The sequence below is a fragment of the Myotis yumanensis genome, unplaced genomic scaffold (assembly GCF_028538775.1).
Source record: "Myotis yumanensis isolate MYYU_CA2020_CCGP unplaced genomic scaffold, mMyoYum1.0.hap1 SCAF_3, whole genome shotgun sequence".
NCBI classification, from domain to species: Eukaryota; Metazoa; Chordata; class Mammalia; order Chiroptera; family Vespertilionidae; genus Myotis; species Myotis yumanensis.
In genome coordinates this window covers 83745381-83771709 of record NW_027223754.1, presented here as the reverse complement: position 1 = coordinate 83771709, position 26329 = coordinate 83745381, and the positions used below count along the sequence as shown (strand labels likewise).

Sequence of the window (26329 nt, the reverse complement as noted above, 5' to 3'; positions counted from 1 at the left end):
TATTACTTTTTAAAAACCATCACACAGCTGGATTGGCAGAGAATAGTGTGGCTGCAGTCATTACGGTTTTTGTTAGAGTGGGCAGTCATCTTGCCGTTGTCCTGTCTCATTGTCACCCAAATCCAGCTCAGATTTGTTCCTTATCCAGCAAAGAGCTGACTTCCTGCTTAGAGGACAGAGAGCTCTTCTCCCCTGCAGTGGGAGAGCAGAAAGTCTTCCATTCATAGCCAAGAGCGCAGGAATAAACCAAGCCACTTTGCCTGATGATTATGAAATGAAGTGCAAAGTAAAACAGAAAACCAGTTTTTAATAAATACGGAGTTTTTTTCGCTATTCTGCTACATGATGAGGACAGTTTCTTCTTTGGTCTAGAAATGGCAGGTATGCCTCTCATGCACGCTTTCTCATCATGAGCAATGCCTTAGTCCCTGTGCTAGCCAGCAGGTTAAACCACACCTCTCCCAGCACAAACTTCCCCAGAAGAGGGAGCGGCCGGGCTAGCCACGTCTGCCCTCTGCATCAATGCATGTGTGAATGTGAGTATTCACCCCAAGGGAAGAGTCCAGAACTTGACCTTCTTTGACCCTAGAAGGGCCAAAATGTGTCATTAGTCATTGGTCGTCCGGCTGTTATTTTTAACTCCACAGTGTAGTGTACGCTTTGAACCTGTACTTTAACAGTAAGTATACTGTCTTTGTTTGCTTATTCTTTCTTTTTTTAATGAGAGAATGTTTTTCATGTGGATGTCTCTCCATCTCTAGCATGTTGATATCAGAGTTCTCTAAATGATATTCCCCTTTCAAAATCCCAAACTTATAGAAGGTAAGGTTTATTTATTTAATGATTTTGGCTCCCACTTGTAAAATAAGTGTTTTATATAGAGTTTGAAGAACCACAAAGTACTGTGATATCAATCATTTGGGTAGCATTTTAAGTGCCCATTAACTAATGCTAAATTACAGCTGAATACCAATGGCACTAGATATAATATCCACATGAATAGCAAATGAATCCTTTATTATCACTGTTATTATGGTGAATGCCGATGACTTCACAATAATGGGACACTTAAAGTGCTAGTGCAATTTATTGTTAAGAAGGACATTTTTTATTTTGTTCACAAATGCCTAAGAAGGTGGATGGTGAGTGATGCAGTTCTGTTCCTCTGTTCAGAATTGTGAGTAAGGAGGAGGTGGGGTTTCTCTTTAACTTTTCAGGGGCCAGAAAAAACAAAGGATGCTTCCCTACTGCTCCCCCAGACACTGAGTCGAGACCCCAGTACCCCAGTTAAGGTTGATTTTTCTGGAGGGAAGAGCCCTAGTTTATGATGAATTATACAAACTGAGGGTTATGAAACACAGATCAGAATCCATGAACTATGATTCAGATTTGGGAACAATCTATGAATTGTTTATTTTTTTCCTTCGCGTAAAAACCAAACATGATTAAAAGAAATATTAAGAGAAAGGCAAGTGGCATGATGCTGAATAAACCTGTGCATAGAAAGGCTGGCATTAGTAGTGAGTGTCAGCAAATATCGGCTCCTGATTTAATTCACACTTCCTGCCAGGTCTGGTCCCCTCTCCTGGCGTCCCCTGTGCTGGGGCCAGGGCCGTCCTCTCCATCGCGGAGCAGGACACGCGAGGCTCCAGCTCTGTTCCGGGGAAGCCTGCTCGCCTTGCTCCCTGCTGAGGGGTAGAAAGGATGCTGTCCTGACGTTGTGCCTGCGAAGGGCCTTTATGGCTTCCTGCCACTCCCGCCAGCTCTATGGATGTACCAGGAAATAGGATTCTAAATTACCTTTGATTTTCTCTCCGACGTGTCGCTTAATTGATTAAGTACCAGTTGGTAATTTTACATTGTGGATGATTACTCAGTTGCACATAAGCTTGATAATTGGCTTGATTTTTCCGCGTTCCCATGTACAGCATCTGTTAATTATCTGCAACACCTTTGCAGATTTATTAGAGTGTGCGAGTGATTTACTGCTGAACCAGAGGCACCCTGTGGAAACACCCTCAGCTTGTGTTTTTTTTTTTTTCCCCTCCCATTGTTTTCCTTTCTGCCGCCCTCCCCCACTAGAACAGCTACTGTATGACAGTTTGTCATTAATTGTGGGGACTAAACAACAGGCTCTTTCAGGCTCATTTATTCTCTCCGCCTGACTTTTCCTTGTTTTAAGTATTTTCAGGCCACCTCTTTGGGAATTGGCCTCTTTGTCAGAAAAATTAGCTGTCCACAACCTAAAAACTTCCCCACTAATCACATGTGACATCTGCCTCTGTTACCCATGGTGTTGTTTAAGGCAGGATTGGCACCCCTTTCAACTCGGTGGCATGTCATGCAAGGAGGCCTGGGCCGTCAGCCTGGTGGCCATCAGGACTGCCCTGATATGTGTCCCTGTCCCAGGGACCTTGCCTCTCTGCTGATCCCCCTCCCTGTCCTCTGTATTGGTGATTCCCAGGGTTCAGAGTTGACCATGCAAATACTTTCCTTCCCATCATGCTGCAGTACACATCTGTGAGCTAAGCAGGGAAGACAATGGAAAGAACCTATAACACAGACTACTATGTGCACACATTGACTGAATGGGCCTTAGAACTATGCTTAAAGTCATGCCATCAGTACCTCGTCATACCTTAGCTTTATTGTTACTCAAAGGTTTATTATAAAGTGAATAATAACTATTTTAACTATTTGACTTTATTTAAAGACTTCAATTTAAATGAGGTAAAAAGGGGAAACATATAAGAGAACACAATGGATAAGGATTCACAAATACATAATATAGAAATTTATACAAATAATATGATTATTTAACATACATGATTACAGTGTTCTGATTTTTAGATACAGTTGTAAAACAATATTCTGTAATACCTTATTTTTTATAAGTTTTCACATGGTATGCTTGCATTCAAATGGCCTTTATTACTACTATTCCCCATTTATGTGTGAGTTGACAAAGGCTCAAAGAAATTAAATGCCTGGGCTGCAGTCACTCCTGTAATAGGTGGAGAGCATAAGATACAATCCTAAGATCATAAAGTGATGCTAAAGCAACCATCACAACAAAAACAATAAACTCTACACCATATGTAAAACACTAGAAAAAGAAGCCATCTGTTTTTATTTTGCCCTCCAACATATTTTTAAATTTGACCATTTGAATATATGAATGGTGTGTGTGTGTGTGTGAAAGAGAGAGAGAGAGAGAGATCACGCAGGGCCACATGCTCACATGCAGGGACCCTATTCTGCAGGAAGAATAATAGAGGTCTGCATTTTCAACTTGGAGAACCATGTGCTTAACATGAGGCTAAGTATCTTACATGCATTAATTTATTTTATTCTCAAAAGTATGATCATCACAATATTCCAGTGAGTAAATTGAGGCTAAGGCAGATGAAGAAACATTCCTAGAGCTACACAGTACAGTGGGTCAGTAGCAGACCAGTCTTTTAAACGTTTCCTTGCTTGTATTCCTAATCCTTAGCGATGAGCCCCTCCTGTGTGCCACTCATGGTGATAGGTATTTCTGTGTAATCCTCACAACAGCCCTGCTAGGTGTATGTTGTTATCCCCTTTTCTACAAATGTGGAAATTGAAACTTGAGAGATTGAATAATTTGCTGAAGAGCCCTTGACTAGTCATTGGTGAGCAGGAATTATTCCAAGTCCGATACCAGATTCCTGTCTTTCCACACCCACCTTCTGTACCCCTCAGAATGCTTTTCTAGATTAGGTGGGGAGATGTTTGAAAGGGGAAAACTGCAGATTCTAGGTGCTCATGTGTCAGCCATAACACACTGAAAGACCATTGGGAAAGTGACTGACATTTGTGTACTCTTAACTTTCAGGAGCTCCGGAATGCTCAAAGTGAGCAACTCATGGGCATCCGTCGCGAAGAGGAGATGGAAATGTCAGATGATGAGAACTGTGACAGCCCAACTAAAAAAATGAGAGTCGATGAATCAGGTAACGCTGAAAACCGCCACACACCGTGAGGTATCTCAGTGATGTTCCTAATCCCAGGTGGGGCATATACATTGGGAAATGAACACATAACTCACCTTTATTGAGTTATACTAAACTTTCATCTCTGAGTGACTGTGTCTTTTATTAGTAGAACTTTACACTTCTTGGGAACGTAGTAATTTAAATTGTTCCAGTTGTTTCTTTATAAGTAGGTCTGGGGCCATTATACTTTTTTCAGGGATACTTGCCTGTTCTCATAAAAATCCTTTTCCATAGTATGGTAGCCACCACTGATGCTGAAATGCAGATAAAATCTAGCTTCAGTCAGTGTCCTAACATGCGAATTGTTTAATTCCTGAGGAAGCTTTCTAGCCTCTGAAAGAGCTTGCTGGAGAATTAGACTGTTCTCCAGTGAACTTTGGTTCACCTAACCTGCCGTCAGAGGATTGGCCCACTTTGTACCAAGGAAGGGGCATTACTCTTGAGCTGTAAAAAGGAGAGAAGCTCAGAGTGAACTTGGTTCATGTACTCCGTCTCATCTGAGATGCTGATGTAAAACTCTGTCCTTGAATTGTGAATATGTAAATCCCTTGGTCTTGTAGAAGCAGGCCAGGGACATGGTCACTCCACATAGGGGACATCAAGGGGGACTGCTTGTCCAAGGGGAAGAGTTTGGTGTAAAGGGCCCAGGAAGAACCAGAGTTGCCACTGTTGCCAAAAAAAAAAAAAAGACAAATAGAGGCATGACAGATTTGATCTATCTCCTCGTATGTACCGGTGAATAAACACTCACCTGTCCCAAGCTTTTTAACAGGAAGAGTCAGGTAACCAGAAACAGGTGACCTTTGCTAATTTGTTGGTAGAAGCCAAAACCAAGATTCAGAAAATGGTCATGTCATCAGGGTTGCAGAGTGGTGTGAATGCCCTGTTTCTCCAGGGCTTTCAAGGAGAATCAGAGGCGTAAATGATGGTCGCAAGGAAAGCTGCTTTGTCCAGAGGTAGCAGAGGGAGCTCAGCGTCCTTAGAGCAGTGGTTCTCAGAAGTGTGGTCGTCAGTCCAGCAACACCAGCATCGTCTAGGACAGTGGGCGGCAAACTCATTAGTCAACAGAGCCAAATATCAACAGTACAACAATTGAAATTTCTTTTGAGAGCCAAATTTTTTAAACTTAAACTATATAGGTAGGCACATTGTTATTAACTTAATTAGGGTACTCCTAAGGCTTAGGAAGAGCCACACTCAAGGGGCCAAAGAGCCACATGTGGCTCAAGAGCCGAAGTTTGCCGACCACGGGTAGGAACTTACTAGAAATGCACATTCTCAGGCCTTGCTCAACACCTACTGAATCAGAAACTCTCAGGGAGGTGGAGGTGGGAGCCAGCAATCTGCGATTTAAGCCTTGCAGGGAATTCTGTTGCAGGCTAAAGCTTGAGACCAACCGCCTTAGAACATTTTCCTTTTAGCCTCAAATTCCATTTATTTATATCTTTCAGAAGCTTGGCATAAACAAAGGCACCATGCCCCTCTTTTCTGAAGCTTTTGTCTGAAAAGTGAAGCTAGCATGTGTGTGTCACTGTGTGCCTCCTAGTGAGATGCTACAGATTTCTCAGGATTGCTTCGTAATTGGGTTTAAATTTGCTTTTTGAGGAAACCACCTTCCTCATGGCATTTCTATTCTGCACACCTTCATCTGTCAAAGGAAAAGAGTAAATTTTAGTGTGATTTTCTTAAACTCAATGACATCTTCTCATAAAAATATAAAATATTTTTCTCAAAAAAGCTTTCATCATTTTTGAAGTTTCTAGATGAGAGGCAGGTCTACATGAAACTTGTATCTTTAACACACCTAATAAGGTATGTGTAGGAGAAAAGAATTGAGTTAATGAGAAATTTTTATTTGAACCTGTGGCTTTTTGGGCAAGGAAAGGACATTTTTAAAAAAACAACCAATCAATTTCCCGAGTAAGAAATGTGTCTAATTTTGTAGTCTGCTTAGGATAGGGCCAGAGTGATGACTGAGAACAGTGGCTCACAGAGGAGGTTACAGACCATGGCAGCGAGCATGTACCTGTAGGATCGCCCTGAGCTCTGCTGCAGAAGAATCCACAGAGGTGCCAAGAGCTCTCCCCTCACAGGGACCACAGGGTCCTCTCTGGAAGGTTGACTGAAGAGGCATCTTTCTGACCCCTCTTCGTTTTCCCCAGGCGTCTGGTAAGAGCCTGAAGTGGGACCTGAGCTTTCAGAAGCTTTCACCAGGCTTGTTACTTGGTCAGCAGAATTAATGAGCACAACACGGCCTGTTCTCTACTGAGTGCTGAGGGAAAAGATGAAAGAACTGGAGTTCAAATGCCAGGCCCCCAGGAGTTCAAAGTCTTTTTTGTGCTTTCAAAATGAGATGGACCAGGGAACGTGGCATGTGGTTTATGAGGAAAGCTCAGGACTGATTAGAGGGAAAGGAAAGCAACTAACCTTTTTTATTCCACTGGGCCCCAAAGAGCCTGCCAAAAGCAGGCAGTGGTTTTTCTTTCGGCTGCATGTTGGGGCCACTGTCTGAGAGCAGGAATTCCCATCTGGTCTTTTACCCAGGCTAAGACAGATTCCTTCCAACAGCTGCTTGAAGCAGGGACCCAGGGACTGGGTGTGTGTGTGGGAGGCGGCGGGGGGAGGGCGGCAACCTGAGGGGATCTTTCAGTGGTATCTCCTCAGGTGACCCAGCACTAATTGTAGGTACACATTTGCAGCTGTCAGGCACCTGTGAGCAGGCCTCTTCAAAATGTAGTTCTAATTCACTAGTGGGAATTGCCAAATGCTGAAATAGAAGTAAACCCTCTATCTTCTAAAGAATCCCTTGCCCTTTTCGTTTCTGCTAAAACAATGACATTTTGTCTTGGACGCTCTGAGCAGTAGCTGCCCCAGGCATTCTTGGAAATTGAGGGGATATCCTTCTGGGAGCCCGGGTCTATGGGAGGCCTATGGTGAGGCCGCCCCCCACAGGATGCTTGAGTTTGGTCCACCAGTGCTGGCTTTCCTCCTCCTCTGTCTCCTGGAACAAAAGCTAACAGGCAGTTTTATTTTTTAAAATATATTTTATTGATTTTTTACAGGGAGAAAGGGAGAGGGCTAGACAGGGCTAGAGAGTTAGAAACATCGATGAAAGAGAAACATCGATCAGCTGCCTCCTGCACACTCCCCACTGGGATGTGCCCGCAGCCAAGGTACATGCCCTTGACCAGACTCGAACCTGGGACCCTTCAGTCCGCAGGCCGATGCTCTATCCACTGAGCCAAACCGGTCAGGGCAGTAACAGACAGTTTTATTTCTGAGGGGCAGCGGGGGAGAACTGGTTTCTAGAGAAGACACAATGTATCATGTGGGAGGACTTGTATACCTTGCGCTAAATTCTTTTTAAAAAACCAAAATTGGTCAATATATCTCTGATCTTCTGGTTACGAAGAATATTTCATTGTACTTCTGCTTTTCACCACCCATAATAATTTACCACGGGTCTGGGTAGAGTTCCCGCACGCCTCTCACTACAATATACTAGTAGTTCTGGGTGGGCTGTTCGTTGCTCCTCATCAGCTGGGTCTTGAAAGGGAAGGCAGTTTGCTGAAGCAAAACTAAGATGCTGATAAAAATGAAAATGAGTTTTGTTAATAAATTTGAAAACCAAGACAGATTTATTGAAGCATTCATTCAAGAAGATCGGCATCCTGTTCTGAAGCCTGTGAAGATAGTTTTTGATAAAAATTCAATTTATTATTTCATAGTCTACCTCCTACTGGAATCAAGCCAAACTTTAAAAGCTGTATCTTCCTCCCCCCTCCTTCTCCCTCTCTTTTTCTCTTTAATTCCTCCTCCCCCCTCCCTCCCCCCCGGCCCCAGGTTGACTGTAGGGGTGAGGACAAGAAAGCTCAAGGAAGAGAGGAGAAGAAAGAGGAAGTCTGTCCTAGATCTTCAGGCCTCAGATAGCAGAACCTGATCAGTCTTAGCACTGTGAGCGTCCAATGAATCAATGCATGCAAAGGCCTTGCTTACAGTGTTGACTCTGCTTATTATCTTGGTCGTCCTCCAGCTCCTGGCCCCAGGCCTTTCACCAAGTCAGCGCTCAAGCAAAGTGTGTTGACTTCAACTGCATATTCCTATTCTTCTGGTCTTTATGCTTTTTTTCCATAAGTTTATAGGAAGATGGCAACCCTAAGAACATTTATTCTAATTAAATGGCAAGCATTAGTCTGGCAGGTGTTGCTCAGTTGGTTGGAGTGCTGTTCCATACACTGGAAGGTCGTAGGTTTGATTCCGCGTCAGGGCACATACCCAAGTTGGGGGTTCAATCCCTGTTCCGGGTGCATATGGGAGGCAACCGATGAGTTTCTCTCTCACAGTGAAGTTTCTCTCTCTTTCTCTTTCCCTTCCTCTCTCTTTCAAATCAGTAAAGCCATATCCTTGGGTGAAGGTCAAAAAAATAAATACATAAAAAGAAAAAGAATATTAAATGACAAGTATTAATAAGCATGTTTAAACAAAGATAATTCATTTCCCCCACATGGTCTGAACATGTATACATACAAAATACATTGCCACATGCTCAATAGTCTACACTTCAGAAAGTTGAAACCCAGCGTCATTCTGATTATTACTAAACATCTGTCAAGCACCTGGTTGTGTTCAAGGCTCTGTGGACCCTGGGCATAGGTCGAGGGTTAGACACAGTGTACCCTGCCCTCAAGCGTGTGAGATGCTTTTAGAAGAGAAGAAGCATGTTAACCTAATAAAAATACAATGCCTAATGCCACATATGTTCTAAAGCCAGGAATTTAAATTCAGTATAAACCAAAATGAACATAATTACCCCAGTGTATGTACCTCATCCAGTATTTAGGGAGTATACATTGTATATTGAACACAAACTTTAGAAGAATAAAACTAATATGTCCTTTGCTTAATAGACAACCCTTAAACCATCCCATAATGCACAAATGTTCTTGGGTTTTAATTACACCTCATTTAAGCTCTGAGTTCTTTAGGGGAGCAATTACTTTTTTAATTATGAAGAATGTTTTCTGGGCTGTCAATTTTCCATGGAAACGCACCACATCATAGGTACAGACTTTTTAAAAAATTTTCAATAAGAAATCATTTGGAAAGATTTGCCAAATCTTTCAGCCAGCCGAGTCAAATTTGAGACTCATAATTAAGTTCAGTTGGAATTAGCAGTATTCAGTCTGCCTGAATAGTTTTATATGTAGCTGGAAGCATTAGTTTTAAAAAAATTTAATAATAAGGCTCTCTCTTGTTATCCCCTTCATCTCTTTGAACACCAGGACTGCCTGTTTTTCTGATTTAGTTTGTTTCCTGCGTGGGAGTGCTTTAGATAGACATAAAGGATGCCCAACGGGAAGGTTACAGTCACAGTCGGGCTCACTGCCACCCCAGCACCACACTGGGCACTGGAGGGGAGCACAGGGTCCTCCAGCCCGTGGCGGGGCCAACAGAAGGGGGCCGGGGCCGTCTCACTCGCAGTTGGTAGACGCTTCCCATTGAATTGAGTGCGATCTGAGCAGGCTTACTCTGAAGTTGCTTAGAACTCTGCAGAGGGCCACGAGCGTTCAGACGGGGCCAGTGAGTCCACGCCACTTGCCGTCAGGGTGGAGCTCCTGCACCAGCAGACCCAGAGGCAGGCATGTCCGTGGTGAGAGGAGCCTGGGAGGACAAGCTGTTTGTCGCCTTCTGTGTGCACATGTAATGACAGCCCGAAGGAGGAATCCAGCAGTGGTATGTGTCTATTAGCGCCCAAATGCTTAACAAGAAAGGGTGATTAATTGAAACTAATACGGCTTCAAGATGATGAAATACATCTTCCGAGATGGGCTCGGTAGCCTGCTTCATTCCTAAATTCTGGAAACAGAGCTTCATTTACAGGCATAGTTGTTACTTGACCTGGGAAGAGTATAACCGAATGGCCAGAAGCACAAGGCTTTCTCTCTCTCTCTCTCTCTCTCTCTCTCTCTCTTTTCTTGCTAATCTTGCCAAATAATTCCAATGTATGTTTATTTTGGATAGATTTTTTTCAGTGCCCTGATTTTATATACCGTTACGGTTCTCTTTTCATAATGAACATGTTCCTGAAAACTATAAAATCATCATTTTGTAAATTGCTTTACCTTTTAAGTGCAAGAGACAGGTGCTATTACATGGGAAGGAAGCGCTCCTTCTGCCCAGCCAGGCTGTGTTCATCTGTTTGGTAAATTCACATTTGGAGCCTACACTGTCTTTAACTTTAGCCCCTTAGAATCTTATTTTTATGTGGCGCCTGACAATGCCTTATTCCTGACATCGCTCTCAGATATGCACACATTTCCCATAATGGTGTGTTTTATGTAAAGTTGATCTGTGCTGCTGAAATCGCATCCAGTCTAGGAAAGCACGGATTTTCCCAACACTGTAACCACTCACCTGTGCTGCACCTCCACAAAACTGGGCGCCCTCGCAGAGGTTCTCAAACAAACCGCCTGCTTGATACTGGCTTGGAGCTGGTGGGCTCTCACTGGTTTCCAGTGCAATAGGCCAGCTCCTTCTCCAGCTGCATGTGCAGAGTAGACTCGGGCTCTGTTAGCCCTGGCTTCTTGCCTAGTGAGATGAGCCCGGGGAGCCTGGTGAAGGGCTTGGGCTGTTGGGCCATTGGCAGGCAGAGGAGAAGAGTGAGGAAGTTAACAGCCAATTTTCAGAAAGAACCACACAGACCCTGACCTGGGAAGAGTGTAACCGAATGGCCAGAAGCACAAGGCCCAGCCCAGTTGCTGGTGCACAGCCTTGGTGTGTGGATTCCCCTCAGCTGCCAGGGACACCGTTATCCGGATTACAGTTTATTATGTTCTCTGGGCATATCGTCTGATAGGTTGATGCAGGATCATTGCATAGGAGAGTAGATGTAATCCTGTTTTCTTAGCAGGCTTTCAGGACACTGAGGGAATATTTATGTAATAAGATGCAAAGTTGCTATGGGAAATACTATAGCAACCCAACATCTTCCCAGAGCCAGGCAGCCACTTGTAACAGCAATCTGAATTTACATTTATTTTAGTGTCATTTTATCGACACTCTTAGTATCTCATTCTGACAGGATGTTAAAATATGTTTTCAGGTTGTATTTGAGCAGAATTAACACAGTGCTGTTAGATTTTAAGTGTGGTTTTCACAACTTCTGAAAAAAAAAATCAGAATATTTTTGAGGGAATTTAGATGACTTCATCTGGGTAAGTTTGTAAGTTTTATTTTTCTTTCCTAAATGTAGGAAAGAATTCCTAATAGTATTTATTCCTAATTTTGCTTTTTAGTTTGTAAATAATAAGTAGGAATTTCTGATTGTGAAATAGGGATTACCCTTTTCAACACTGACACAATTTGTCAAGTGCTCTCCTGTGATTCTATTGGTGCTCATAGAAAACACTTTTAGTAGATCAGCTCACGGCCCTCCAGTAGCATGTAACATGTTAAACATAAATTCTGTTTTTCTTTTTCAAACTTCTTTTAAAAATTGATTTTGAGAAAGAGAGGAAGGAAGAGGGAGAGGGGGAGAGAAACATTAACATCGATATGAGAACAAAACAATTGGCTGCCTCCTGCATGCCCATTACCAGAGATCAAGCCCCAAACCCAGGCATATGCCCAGTCTGGGAGTCGAACCAGCAACCTCTTGGTGCAGGATGATGCCTAACCAACTGAGCCACACCAGCCAAGGCAAACCTGGTTTTCATATAAAAATAACACCTGGTCATTTGGAAAGATCTAATAATGAATAATAAAGAAAGAAGAAAATAGCCCTGGCCAGGTGGCTCAATTGGTTGGAGGGACATCCCGTAGACCAAAAAGGTTGCGGGTTCCATTCCTGGTCCGGGCATATATAAGGAGGCAACCAACCAATGATGTTTCTCTCTCTCTCCCTTTCCCTTCCTCTCTCTCTAAATTCAATTTAAAAATTATCTTTAGTTGAGAACTTTTTTAAAAAAAGAAGAAAATAAAATTGTGTTAGTTACAGCACTACAAAAGACTGTGTGGTTTCTATTTTTTTCTTCTACACAGATTAACTATGTAAGCATTTTTCTATGTATTTTTAAAGCTCAGACACAGTAATTCTGCATGATTTTGTTTTCAGACAGACCTTATATAACAAGTGAATTTTTCAAGCTTCCTTTTTATATGTTAATGAAATAGAAAATTAGAGCAAATCATGTGAATCCTTCCAGGATCATGGGCTCTTTCACAGGCACCTATGAGAATTGATGCTATAATCTTTGAGGTGTCCAAAGCAAATGCCTGAGGTTATTAAAATCCTGAAAACTGGACCAGCCCTCCCAAAAGCATGTTCCAGATCCCTTAAATGTGAGTGTGGCAGAGAAGCTGTAGTTACCTGGCTGGTTGGTAGTGGAAAGAGAGCATCTGCTGATTTTCCTCTGTACCTTTCCAGTTACACCTTCAAGTGTGACTCTAACACTGTGAAAGTGGGACACTAGCCAAAAGAATCAATAACAGACCCTATTAAAACGTATGTTGGGACCAACTTCTTAGCAACTGATGGACTTGCTGTTTATGAACATCATTGTCCTAATTCTCCTCTGCTTTCATACTGCATTGCTTATCCAAGCACAGTTGGTGGCATAAAGCTATCATATCTTGATTCCTAATGCTGTTGCTCATAAGCTTCATTAATCAAAGACCTAAAGATGCTGGATTTATGGTATGAATACAAAAATGAGGACGGGAGAATGTCTTACAGAATTCCAGTTAGTCGTACACACTCAGTGCCACGCAACTAATGAAAAAAAAATAATTGAAACAAGTAATCACTTTCTTCCCTTTCTTAGAAATTCCACCTGCGGCTATATGATACTGATGCAGCAGGTCATCATGTAACATCCTTTTGTTCAGTGCCATTTCATTATAATGTTGATGAGAAAAAAAAATGATTCCTGGCTGGAGTCACTGTGTGAAATTTGCACGTTTTCCCACATCTGCGTGGGTTTCTCCAGTTTCTCGTTTCCTCCCACGTACCAGTGATGTTCAGGAGAGGTGAGCTGGTTAAGTGTCTAAGTTGTCCCCATCTGGGTCATGTGGGTGTGAGTGCGCCCGGCGATGGAATGGTGTCCTGTCCTGGCCAGGGTTAGTTCCCACCTTGTGCCCTGAGCTGCTGGGATAGGCTCTGCAGAGCCACCTCAACCCTTAACTGGAACAAGGGGGTTGGAAATAAAGATCTTACTTGTCTTTATTAATCTTTCTTAAATGTATGTATGGCTTACATCTATTTCAATGTTTAATATTAGAAGTATTTAAGCTTAGAAGTTTGGTAATGTTTTTGTGATCAGAGATATGTTCCAGAAACTTAACTCCCATTTATATCAGTTAGCCTATGGTCAAGTTGGTTTTGTCGTATATTGTCCCACCTAAAGTCACAGTTTTCAAGAACGTATGGATTATGTTAAGTGAAGACTTAACTGTACTTAGAAGCCCCGGACATTGAAGTTTGCTAATTAAAAGCTAGTATAGTAAGCCCTCCCATATCTAAATGGCTTAGAGACACTTCTTTCACTTCGGTGAATGCCGTTGATACCAGAGAGGGACTAAGCACTCAGCAACTGTTCTCCCCGGTTCTAGGGCACAATGTGGAAGCCTTCTGGGAGGTGGCCAGAGAAAGGAAGTTGTATTAGACTCCCATACTAGCAGAGAAGGAGGGACAGATGTTATAAGGCAGAGTCTATGCTATAGTGTTTCAGGCTGGGTGTTGCAGGTTCTTCAATGAGCCCACTGTAACTTCTAAAGCTGCTGGGTCCCAGAGTCCCTAGCTCTCCACTTGGGCCATGTGGGTCCTTGCCACTTGACACAGTTACCTAACTCTCCAATTTTCAGAATTACTCTAGAAACATGTAAATATCTAACACCAGAGCACTGGTTAATTAATTATATACCTACTAGAGGCCCGATGCATGAAATTCATGCAAGAGTAGGCCTTCCTTCCCCCGGCTGCCAGCACTGGCTTCCCTCTGGCACCCAGGACCTGGGCTTCCCTCTCAGCCCTGGCTTCATCTGGAAGGTCGTCCGGAAGGATGTCAGGTCTAATTAGCATATTATGCTTTTATTATTATAGATTAGAGGCCCGGTGCATGAAATTCATGCATGGGGTGGGGTGGGGGTCCCTCAGCCTGGCCTGCGCCCTCTCCAATTTGGAACCTCTCGGGGGATGTCCGACTGTCAGTAAGTCAGACATCCCTCTCACAATCTGGGACCACTGGCTCCTACCCGCTCACCTGCCTGCCTGCCTGATCACCCCTAACCCCTCTGCCTGCCTGCCTGATTGACCCTAACTGCCTCTGCCTGCCAGTCTGATCACCCCTAACTTGCTCCCCTGCTGGCCTGATCAACCCTAACTGCCTCTGCCTCAGTCCCCAGCCTAAGCCACAGTCTGGCCTCCCTCTGCAGGAGGTGACCTGGCCAGGGTTGCCAGGGGAAGGCACCGCCCCCATTACCCTGCTGCTGCTGCCACTGCTGGCCTGAGCCTGGGCCCTTCACAGCCGCCTGAGGCTGCCTGAGCCTCCGCCTGGTCCTCGCAGCAGCCACCGTGGCTTTGTCCGGAAGGACATCCGGATGGTCGTCTGGAAGACATCCGCTCTAATTAGCATATTACCCTTTTATTAGTATAGATATGCAGCCTTAAAATGAATCATGTTAAGAAAACTATATAATGGCATGAGAGAAGGTTCTTGATTATATTGCTAAGTGATTGTTAAATAAGAAATAACTGAGGCTGCAAAGCAGTCCAAATCTTTATATGGGAACTTTAGGGATTCAAGAGGAACCTGAACTGTCCTCTGAGGGTGGAGGAAAAAGACAATGTTTATAAAAGTACAACCCGCAGGCTTACATAGTTGATTTGAAAGAGTTATGGTTGGTGTAGACAAAAATAACTAACATTAATTTATATGGGATAGGTTACCATGCTGTTTGCTAGGTTAGAGTTCTTAGAAATAAGCCTCAGTCTGAGCATGGCAGCAGATGTAGCCAGTTGTGGTTGGCACCATCTAAAAGTCCCGGTGCCATCCAGGTATGGACGTGCATAAGACCAACTTCCTCCATGGCCTCCTGTCTCCACCTCAGGACCCCGTGACAATTAGTGACTCCATTTCAGATATTTCTGTTCACAAAGTCAAAGTAGTTACAAATCAATGTATAGGCCATTCCTGTTGTGTGTTTGTGTATGTGTTAGACTCACAATTTGTATGTTAGGGGATAATCTGTAAGGATATAGGTCAAAAAATTCTGAGTAATTTTCTCTAGATGGTGTGAGAAAAGATGATTTTTTTTTCTTCTTTGTGCATCTCAAAAAAAGTTCCTTAATATGCACATGTATTGCTTTATTTTAATAATTAAGCTACCATAAATACTAATTTTTATATTAAGAGGATATGGTAAAATTCTTATTGATAGGGCAGTACCACCTGGCCATTTTTAATCATTTAGGACAGTGGTCAGCAAACTGCGGCTTGCGAGCCACATGCGGCTCTTTGGCCCCGTGAGTGTGGCTCTTCCACAAAATACCGACTTCTGCGCATGGGCTACAAAGTTTCAATCGCACTGTACATGCGCGCCCGCATGTGTTATTTTGTGGAAGAGCCACACTCAAGGGGCCAAAGAGCCGCATGTGGCTTACGAGCCGCAGTTTGCCGACCACTGATTGAGGAAGACAGTCAAAAGCAGTAAAGAACAGTAACAAGTATAAGGAGGACATTTACTGATTGCCTTCTTTTGCTTTAAACTAGGGAATTTCCACATTTCATTTACCATAACATGCTTACCTTTCTAGAACACACTGACTTACCATTTCCTATTTCGAGGGCTGATCATATTTGCATAATTATTTATTAAGGATCCAACAAATAATTCAAGTTCTAAACCAGCCAGATATGTTGAGTTCTTACCCACAGAGATTGGCAATGATGAGTCTCTTCAGGCATAGAAGAGACCCTTAGAAATCATCTTGTATAGCCTCCTCCTTTTTTCACAAATAGGAATATACAGTCCCATGCTGAGAAATTTTGTTATTTGTCCAAGACAGTAAATGGAAAGTCTAGAACTCAACACCAGTTTCCTTCTTTCTAGGCTAATGACTTTTCTATGGCATGACTAATTTCATGGGAGAAAAGCTCCAGAATATTCCTGAAATGCCTTAAGTGGCATCCTAAGAGTCAGTTGCCAAATAAAATCCACCAGGGACTTTGAATGCCTGCTATGTGTGTGGCACTGTGGTGCCATTTGGAGGCAAAGGTATATTGGAGATGTTCTTTACATGTTAACCCAGACAAAGCTGGCTGGGCCTTATGCTTAGTCTTTCCATTATTTTCTGTATTTTCTACTAACTGGAGATTGGCTTCAACACAGGTGGTGTATCCACAAACTGTTTTTAAGCTCATTCCAACTTTTAAAAATATTCAGGAAATTGGCACGATCCCTTTTCTAGTTGGGTGATATGTATTTCCTCAGAAACAATCTGCTCAGTGGTTTTAGGCAAGAGAAAGAAGAAATGGTTTCCTTTGGTAAACAGCACATTGTCACAACCCATGTTTCCACTGCCTAACTCTCCAAAAAAGTAAAAAAGTAAAACTAAGGACATTTCTCAAAGCACAGGCATAGAGTTGATGGTTGATCTGCAATGATCTGAGCTACAGTACTAGCCCTTTAACTTCCCTTCTTTTCCCATGGTTCCTTTGCATTCCCAGGGCCAGGGAGAGCCTACCTGCCCATCACCATTTTATTGACTCTCCATCTAACTTCAAGATTTAATTGAAGTGCTCTTCCTGCTTCCTGTTCCTGAGGCTTTTCTTTATGAGTTGTACCTCCCAATAAATCTTTAAAATAAGAGTCTATGGGAGAAGATCTGCAATAATATCAATCTTACTGAGATGCACAGACTCTGAGAAGATTTGGCCTAGAAGAAATCTTAGAAGTAATATGTCCTCTCCCATCCCACCCCATGTTCTAAATTAATGAGAAAAATGTGGGTGTGTTTTTTTTACCCCCCCCCCCGCCCCCACAATAATTAGTTGGAATGCTGAGAAAGTTCTTCAAGTTTATAGTGGGTAATTTTTGCAATTACAAGTTTTCAGGCACAACTTATTTGACAAATCTTTTGGAGATAGGATAGGGGATTTCACTCTTCCTTTAGTTATCTACCAGTCAGTTGTTTAAGAAATGTCTCCACCTGCTATCCTAGACTTTCCTGGTGTAGTTCACATGATCTGAGCATCCTAGTCATTCATTTCTCTATGCTTAGTGCTTTTCCTCCTTAAGTTGTTGTAAGCAATGTCATCATACGAAGCAGTGATAAAACTAAAACAACAAATATTCAGTGAATTCTCATGATGTATGTGAGAACATGATATCATTTTACTTGCAGTGCCAGATTAAGGAAAAATATTAGCAAGTGAAATCTTCTAAGACTAATATTCAGTTTTGATCTAAGAGTGTTGCTTATCTACTCTAAAAATATCTTAGTAGCATATCATCAGAGTTCTCTCTGTTCTGGAATAGCACTGGGTCATGGTTCCATACAGTGCCTGCTCTCTATTCTCAGAAGTCTCAGCAAGACTAATAGATAAAGTCTACCAAAAAAAACAAAAACTGTGAGAGCTGAGAGTATCTGAGAAGTTGTATAAATCTGTTCATCAGAACTCTGTCTTATACCTGGAGAAGGTTTGTTTTGTTTCTATTTTTTTAATATATTTTTATTGATTTTAGAGAGGGAGAGGAAGAGAGAGTTAGAAACATCAATGATGAGAGAATTATTGATCGGTTGCCTGCTGTACGCCCCCAACTGGGGATTGAGCCCACGAGCTGGCCATGTGCCCTTGACTGGAATTGAACCAAGGACCCTTCAGTCCGTAGGCTGACGCTCTATCCATTGAGCTAAACCAGATAGGGCTGTTTTGTTTCTTTGTTTTAGCAAGTAAGGGTGAAAACATGCTGAGATGGGAAGACCTTCCACCTGCTATGCTCCTTAAAGACTAGTTCAGGATCTTTTCCTCTCTGGCCAGTGCACTGCATTTTACACAGTAAGTGGACAAGAATTTGTTCAGTGAATAGATAGAAAATTAAAACTAGGAAGAGCCCTAGTTGAGTGGCTCAGTTGGTGGGAGTACCATCTGGTACACCAAAAGGTAGCGGGTTTGACTCCCTGTCAGGGCACATGCCTGGGCTCCTGGTTTGATCCCAGTTGAGACTCGTATGAGAAGCAACCAATTGATGTTTTTCTCACATCAGTGTTTCTCTCTATCTTTCTTTTCCCTCTTCTCTATCTAAAATCAGTAAAAACATATCCTCAATGAGGATTAAAAAAACTAGGAAGAATGAAATTTTAATCTGTTGAAGGATTTTTTTTCCCCGTTTAGTCCAAAGGAAGCACACACAACAACAACAACAACACAACACTATCTACTTAATTGTCACAGACCTGACTATGTGTTCCAGATGAGGACCCCAGGTGTAATTAAAGCCCCACCTCTCTCTCTCTCTCTCTCTCTCTCTCTCTCATACCCTATGGCCTCCTTCCAATATATAATCGTGTCTGCATGGCACTCTGAGGTCAGTGGTACCAAAATGTGAGATGCAGATCGGCATCACCATAGTTCCTCTCAGATCTCCCCTCCCAGAAACACCTCCGAGTCCCCAAACTCCCACTGAGTCCAGTCCCTCCTCACTCCTCTGTGGAGTTCTACTCCGCCATTACATATCAGAGACTCTGTCACACTTTAGAGCAGGAAGAATGACATGCTCTCTCAAAGTAAAGGATGGAGCTAAAAGAAAAATATTAGTAAGGTAACATTTGAAACTTTTTCCTCTAGAACTAGGTTGAGACTACTGCAGATGGAAAATATATCTTGATTTATTTATTTATTTTTTTTAGTAATTGAAAGTTGTTAGATCCTTTGGCTTTTGAAATAGAAATTAAAACTTAATTGGACTGTTTGCCCCTTCCATAGAACGTTTAGGCCCCAAGGAATAGTATAATTGATGCCAGATCATCAGCACTGTGTTCACAAAGCACTTTATGTAAAACTATACATGGCACCTTCTCTCTCATGTTCAATAAAAAGCTAGTAACAAGAGAGCTGCTTTCTCAGAGGGATTCTTTTAACCTTTCAGAAATAAAATATTTCATGCTAATTCCTGCTTAATTGGATGGAAGTCATTTCTTTAAAATCATTGAGCATAAGTTTGAAATCTGTTCCATCCCTGACCTCTTTAATTCAATCAAGGTCACCTCATAAACTTGCCCAAACAGCTCTATTTCTCACTTGGAAAAGGGGGGAGAGGTGTTTAAAAGCATTAGTGTTTGATTATTTGTACTTAACTGGGGCTTTAGCACTTGCAGAGGGTTTTTAAGGACTTGCTAGTAAGAATAAATCATTGCTCTCTGAAAATATATTCATCAGAAACCAAAAACAAATCATCTTAAGGAGCAAAGCAAAAAAGCAAAAATGGCTTTTTCTGGAGAATTGAAAGAGATTATCATGATCAATAAATAGAGAGCTTTAATATCTCCCAGGGAAATATTGCTATAATTTAGCTCTCAGACACTTTTCTTGTTTATTTGTTTGGTTGTGTGGGTTTTTTGCTAATCCTCACCAGAGGGTACTTTTTCCATTGCTTTTCAGAGGGAGTGGGAGAGATAGAGGGAAGAAGAGAGAGAGAGAGAGAGAGAGAGAAACATCAATGTGAAAGACAGATTGGTTGCCTCCCGCACACGCTCCTACTGGGCCAGGGATCAAACCTGCAACCCAGGTATGTGCCCTTGACCAGGAATCGAACCCGAGACCCTTTGGTGTGTCGGCCAAGGCTCTAATCACTTAGCAACACCAGCCAGGGGCAGACAGATTTTAAAATATGAGCATTCTCCCTGCCCAAGGACTCAGAGAAGATGAATGCTAGGTTTATGGGAGCAGGATTTGTAGTACTCAGGCTCTGGGGACGAGAAGTAATGAGAAGATGTGTCCTATTGAAGAATGCGAAGTGGAGCCAACTGAATGAATGAGAAACCAAGAGTTCTGCAGTAAATGTTGAGAGGCTTCATTCCCATTTTCTAGCACTGACTGGGGAATGTCAAGCTCTCTTCGAAGCTCTTTTGAAGGGAGGGCCATGTGGGTGGCCATGTCATTAGAAAGGCTCTGAAAAGGTGGCTCACATGAGTGAGAATAGGTATCCCTGGAAGAGAGAGTTTAGGGTCACTGAAAAGAGCAAAGAAATAAGTGAACCAGAAGAGGTCAGAAGCCCCTTGGACTATTTTAGTTTTGTTTCCGGGGTGGCTTGGCAAATGAGGTCCCTTCTCCAAGCCTCAGCACTAACATAAGGCTCATCCTGAGAGTTTCCTCAAGATTGTAAGAAATAACCAGTTAAGGGATTCCGTGGCATCTGCAAATCCCAGGTACTTTGGCAATGTTGAGAACTGACACTGGAGCAATTACAGAAGGTCTAAATGAGATGTTCCAGCCTTGGCTGCACATGAGACAGACCTGGGGAGCTACCTACAAATACCCATGGCTGGGAGTTAATGCCCTGGCGGCTGTGTTATTAAAATGCCCCTCAGTGATTCTGGGGCACAAAAGATTGGAAACACTGGCATGTAACAGGAGGATTCATGGCTGTCAATAATAGGTCAGGAAGAAGGGGGAAAAAAACACAGGTTGAGGTAAGGCAGTAAAATATGAGAATGAGAGGAAAATAAAAATGGAGTAAGCGATAAAGTGGTTTAGTGGGAAGGAAGTGACTGGCATAGGCAATAATAAAAAGAAACAAAGAAAGAAGAAATGAAAGGGAGGTCGTTTTTCAGTCTAGGTATGACATGTGTGACACAGGTGGGGACTCCCCTGATCCTGTGAGTGCCAGGCGCACACGAAGTGCCTGTGGTTAGTTGGGAAAGAGGCTACCTGGGAGGACAGAAGACATGAAGGCAGACAGATGCAGAGATGTGATGAGAACCAAGGACAGGGTCCCTGTGGTTTTTTTTTTTTCCTGACTCTGGGAGAACAGCCAGGGACTGTTTGCTCATCTGTCAGTGGTGAGAGAGGGAAGCAGGGATGCGTGGACATATAACAAAGAGAAAAGACAGCGGATCTAGCGGCTGTCTGGGGAGAGCTTGCACACAGGCCCGGCCCTGTCTCCTCCAGTGAGAGGCTCGGTCTAGGGTGGTGAGTTCCCACAGACACAGCACTCACTGCAGGGCCGCTCCTGGGCGCAGGCCACAGCCCACTGCAGCGGGAACCTTCTCCAGAAACGCGGCTGCAAAGAAAAGTAATACCCAACATCTAGTAGATCAGAACACTGTGTTGTGGAGAGACTGTGCTGAGGATTTCTGAAAACATGCAGTCACAGTATCCTCAAAGGGGAGGCAGTGAGCGGCTTTCAGAGAGGAACAGGTGGGTAGATTAACGAAATGTAAGAAGGCAAGGCAAGTGGCAGAGACTCCTAACGGCCATGTTGGATGGTAAAAGCTGGAGAGGAGAGGGTCTTTCAATAACAGAGAAGCTGTTAGAAAAGCCTGAGAGAAAGCAGGTGTCAAACAATAATGAAACAATTCTAAGAGTGGAAGACGGTTATAAAGAAAGCATGAAGAAATAGGGATAGTTTTAAAAGGCTGTGCGGCTGTGAAAAAGAAGGCTCTCTTACCCCCTGAGACAGCATGGAGGGACCTGGAGAGCATTATGCTAAGTGAATAAGCCAGTCAAAGGAAGAGTATCTCATGATCTCACTCATATGTGGAACCTAATACAAATACCAATGGCTGGGAATTAATGCCCTGGCGGCAGTGTTAAAATGCCCCTCAGTGATTCTGGGGCACAAAAGATTGAAAACACTGGCATGTAACAGGAGGATTGATGGCTGTCAATAATAGGTCAGGAAGAAGACCAAAAAAAAAAAAAACACAGGTTGAGGTCAGGCAGTAAAATATGAGCATGAGAGGAAAATAAAAATGGAGTAAGAGATAAAGTGGTTTAGTGGGAAGGAAGTGAACAAAATAAACCGAGGAACAAAGTAGATCCAGAGACATAGATGCATGCAGCAGACTGACCTATTTCAGATGGGAGGAGGGCAAGAAGAGATTAGCTAATGAACGTCTATGCTTATATGCATATATGCATAGCCCATGGACAGACAATAGGGCAGGGAAGACCTAGGGAGAGGAAGGGAGCTGGGTGGAGGGAGTCAATGGGGGGGAGGGGAAAAGGACATCTGTAATACTGTCAACAAAGAAGATACATTTTTAAAAGGCTAGGGAAGGGGTTCTGAAACTTCAGCATGCATTAGAATCATCCTAGAAATGTGCTGAAATGCATATCCCTGGGCCCCATTCCATAAACTCGGGTTCAGACGTCTGGGACGGGACCAGGAAGCCTCACCTAAGAGATCCCAAGGTGAGACAGACGGGGGCTGTCTGTGGCACAGACACCAGCCTGGCGATGCCAGTGAGTCATTCACACCAGTGTCCTTCTCCCTTGGCTGTGCGTTTAGAGAGGATCTGCGTGGTGATGCCAGGCACACACAGGCGGCATACATCACTCTCAGCGTTGGTGCCGAGGATATGGGCAGGAGAGGACTTCCGGGCAGCCCATCACTTCCCACCAAGCTCAAAACCAAAGTCTCGGTTCCCATTTAGACTAGACAGAGTTTCTATAAGGCAAAAACTGAAGCGGGGAGGGGGCTTTTCTCTTCAACTCATCTTTGTTACCACAATATTTGGTGTTTTACTATAAAGTAAAGACTGTGGGAAAAGTCGGTAATCCTAGCAAAGGGCAGTGCCTCGTACTGAGAACATACTTAACTTTGGGGCTGACCCTCATTTCACCTTTCAGGAAGTGGATGTTTTATGTGGTAGAAATCTCCAGTTCAGGAGTGTGTGGGGAGAGGTTTGGGGGGGTTTAGGGAGAGTAGGAAAAATTACTTCCTGAGGCAAGATTTCTTGAAGGAAATTAGAAGTGATCTTTTGTTAAAAGGGAAAGAAACCTCCAAGTTAAAAGGAGGAAGAAGTGACGGCCTTAACATTGCCGGCAGATCATCTGAGAGGAATAATTCCTTCAGGGGAAGGGCTGCTGTTCAAAGCTTTTCTCAATAAAGAATTATTTTTTAAAAAGCTTCTCTCTTTGGACAAGGTCTATGACAGCGCAGGGTGAAGTCTGCAGAGCAGGCCCACTGGTGGAGTGCTGTTCCCAAGGAGGGGCGAGGCCGAGGCCAAGGGAGGGGTCACCACCTCAGTGTGAATTTACCTTGGTTTAAATCTGACTCCCTGTAAAGCAGCGGTTCTCAACCTGTGGGTCTCAACCCCTTTGGCAGTCAAACGACCCTTTCACAGGGGTCGCCTAAGACCATCCTGCATATCAGATATTTACATTACCATTCATAACAGTAGCAAAATTACAGTTATGAAGTAGCAACGAAAATAATTTTATGGTTGGGTCACAACATGAGGAACTGTATTTAAAGGGCCAGAAGGTTGAGAACCACTGCTGTAAAGAATCTTTAACACCTCAGAGGTGGAGGAAAAGTAGTCCTGCATCTTGGAATTGGAAACAGGGATTGAAAGTGAAAAAGGAAACGAAGTCTAATCAAAAGAAAAGGCGTCCAGGCGATGCCCCTCTTGATGTGCCTGCTGCCTGGACTTGGGGCTCTCAGACAGCCTCCTCACCTCAGCCTCACTGATCCTTGCCGTCAGCCTGTCAGCCTCGGGCACTTTCCCGGGAGACGGCTGGGCCCCTGTGGATATGTCTCCGCTTCGGGGCAGCCCTCTCCTGCTTCCCCCCAGCTGACTTCGGCTGCCCAGCCCCGCCTCCTTCATGAAAGAGCCCTCGCTCAGCTCTGCTTTCCCAGCCTGGAGCCTCCTCTCCCCAGACCCTACCACTGTAACGCCCTGTGGGGCGAGCCCCGAGGCCCCTCCCCTGCCCAGGGCAGTTCTCAGAAGCTGTCCCAGGCCCATACCTGTGTTGGGGCAGGGGCACTTCTCAGGTCAGGTGGGAGCCGCTCTGAGCCTAGAGCAGGCACTCAGCTAAGGTTCCCAGGAGTCACTGCAGATGTGCTTTCCTGGGGTTAGGCATCCCTCACCCTGGCTCTCCAAAGGCATCCCTCACCAGCACAGTGCCCTGCCGTGACGTTCTAAAGCGCAGAGGCATCCTGCTGTTGGAAGCCTGTTTCCTTCCCCTCTTTTCCTCTGAGGACAGTGGGGGTAGATTCGGGAGGTATCAGAGGATAATGTCAATGGGAAAGTGATGAAGCGTGATGTGAATCCTCAATAGTTCAGGAGCCCAGAAGCAACCCAGTCGCTGCCTCTGTGCAGACCACTTCATTAGGAAGAGCTGTGTGGAGGGAGGGCAGAGGGGTTTTTTTCCGAGGTGCCTGCTGTTGGTTGTGCCTTCAGACTAACATTTAAGCCATTATAATAGCAGGATCTGCTTTACTTGCACTCTCCAAATTACCCTCCTTCCATTGGTCTCACGCAAGGAAGGAAGCAGACACTGCATTGTGCTTCTGTTTAGCTCGCCCCAATAATAACTAATGCGCAGACTGTAATACACACCGCAAGTATAAAATGTTATGTCAATGCTAAGTTGTAATAATAATCATCCTGCAACAATGTAGCAGAAGGAATTTCCGTGGGCAATTTGAGAAAGATTGCTGTTTCAGTGGCGATACAGGTGTTACTGCAACACAGATCGATTGTGGTTCGTGGATACCAGAGGAGGCGATCTGGCAGGAGACTGGCCCTGCGCAGGCACCTCACCATGCTTCCCAGCTCTGAGCCTGGATGCTGGGAGCACCAAGCGACCGAGGGACTGCAGCCCCAGGAGCCTCAGTGCTTCATGTCATCATCTGAAGGTGGGGGGGGCTGCACCTTCCTCGGGCCCCTTCAGACCCTGGGGACAGGCCTGTGTGGGCAGAGGGGTTTCTGCCACCTTTACTCTAATCAGTGGTTCTCAACCTGTGGGTCGCGACCCTTTCACAGGGGTCGCCTAAGACCATCGGAAAACACATATAATTACATATTGTTTTTGTGATTAATCACTATGCTTTAATTATGTTCAATTTGTAACAATGAAATTGGGGGTCACCACAACATGAGGAACTGTATTAAAGGGTCGCGGCATTGGGAAGGTTGAGAACCACTGCAACTGAAGGCGCAGGACACACAAAAGCAGAACGTAGATGAGGAGACCGTGGGGTAGGCACTCTAACGGCGGCGCCTCTGGAGTCCCGAGAGCAGCGTGAGTCCTGGGACACAGCTCTCCACATGGAACGTAGGAACTGCTGAGGCTCCAGAGCTCAGTGGTTACTGGCTATCAGTGTGGCCCCGTCAGAGGAGAGAGACCTCGGGGCAGAAGGGACCCCTCAGTGGTTCCGATCAGCCTCAGACAGCCAGACGGGCGGGACCATTTCTGAATTTCTCCTGCAGTAAACGTGTGTGTTTGTCTTAAAGGGGGGCCCTCCTCTGCTTTCATAGCAGAACCTCCCTCCAACAGAACACTTCCCCGGACAGAGGCAGGGAGGGCGTTTTCCTCTGCAGGAGCAGGTTACCCGCGCAGAAGGGCCCTGGCTCCCTTCCCTCCGGAGCCGCTGCGTCCACCTGCCCCAAGGCCCCAATGCGGAGCATCAGAGTTTAGGCTGCGGAGTCACACCTGCTGACTGCAAACCCTCCACCCAGTATCAGCCTGTGCAACTCATGTCTGCAAACTCGGTCTCCTTAGCTGGAAATGGAAATGCTAATCTAGTATTTCCTGCATTATGTTTCTGGGAGGGTGCAAACGTATCACATTACCTGGCACATGAAAATGTTAGCTCTTCCTGCCACTATTACTATTACTGCTGCTGCGATCGCTGCTGTTGTTTGGGGAAAACGGGGAAGGAAAACAGAGCAGTGGCTTTTTGCCCAAATCTCCTCCTCACTCCCTACGAGGTGCTCAGGGCACTGGGACAGGGCTGACATAGGACCACCTTCAGGGTGCAGAGCTTGGAGTGGGGGTCCATACAAAAAAAAAGTCAAGGTATGAAACCAAAAGGACAAGCCAAGCACATAATTCCTTCAGAAGTGTTTGTCCAAGTAAGCCACCCAGAACCGCAGGCCAGGACCCAGGTGACAGAGTGAGCAGCGGTTCTCAAAGTGTCCTCTGGGCACCACCAGCGGCAGCACCACCTGGGGCTTGGAGGAATGTGAATTCTCAGGCTTCATCCCAGACAAACCGTATTGTACGGCCCAGAAATATGTGCTTCAGCAGGCCCACCAGGGGAGTCTGATGGGCCAATATCTAGGAACATTGGGTTACAGC

The 26329-nt window shown here is 44.3% G+C and overlaps 1 protein-coding gene across 2 annotated transcripts in view; it reads left to right on the top strand.

Moving 5' to 3' along the window:
• ENOX1 (ecto-NOX disulfide-thiol exchanger 1) overlaps window positions 1-26329 on the top strand; it is a 576449-nt gene that overhangs the window by 451315 nt on the left and 98805 nt on the right. For both annotated transcript variants that reach the window (XM_070409022.1, XM_070409021.1), the window contains one exon: window positions 3860-3977. In XM_070409022.1, the coding sequence (XP_070265123.1) occupies window positions 3860-3977 (118 nt within the window). The remainder of the gene's footprint in view (window positions 1-3859; window positions 3978-26329) is intronic.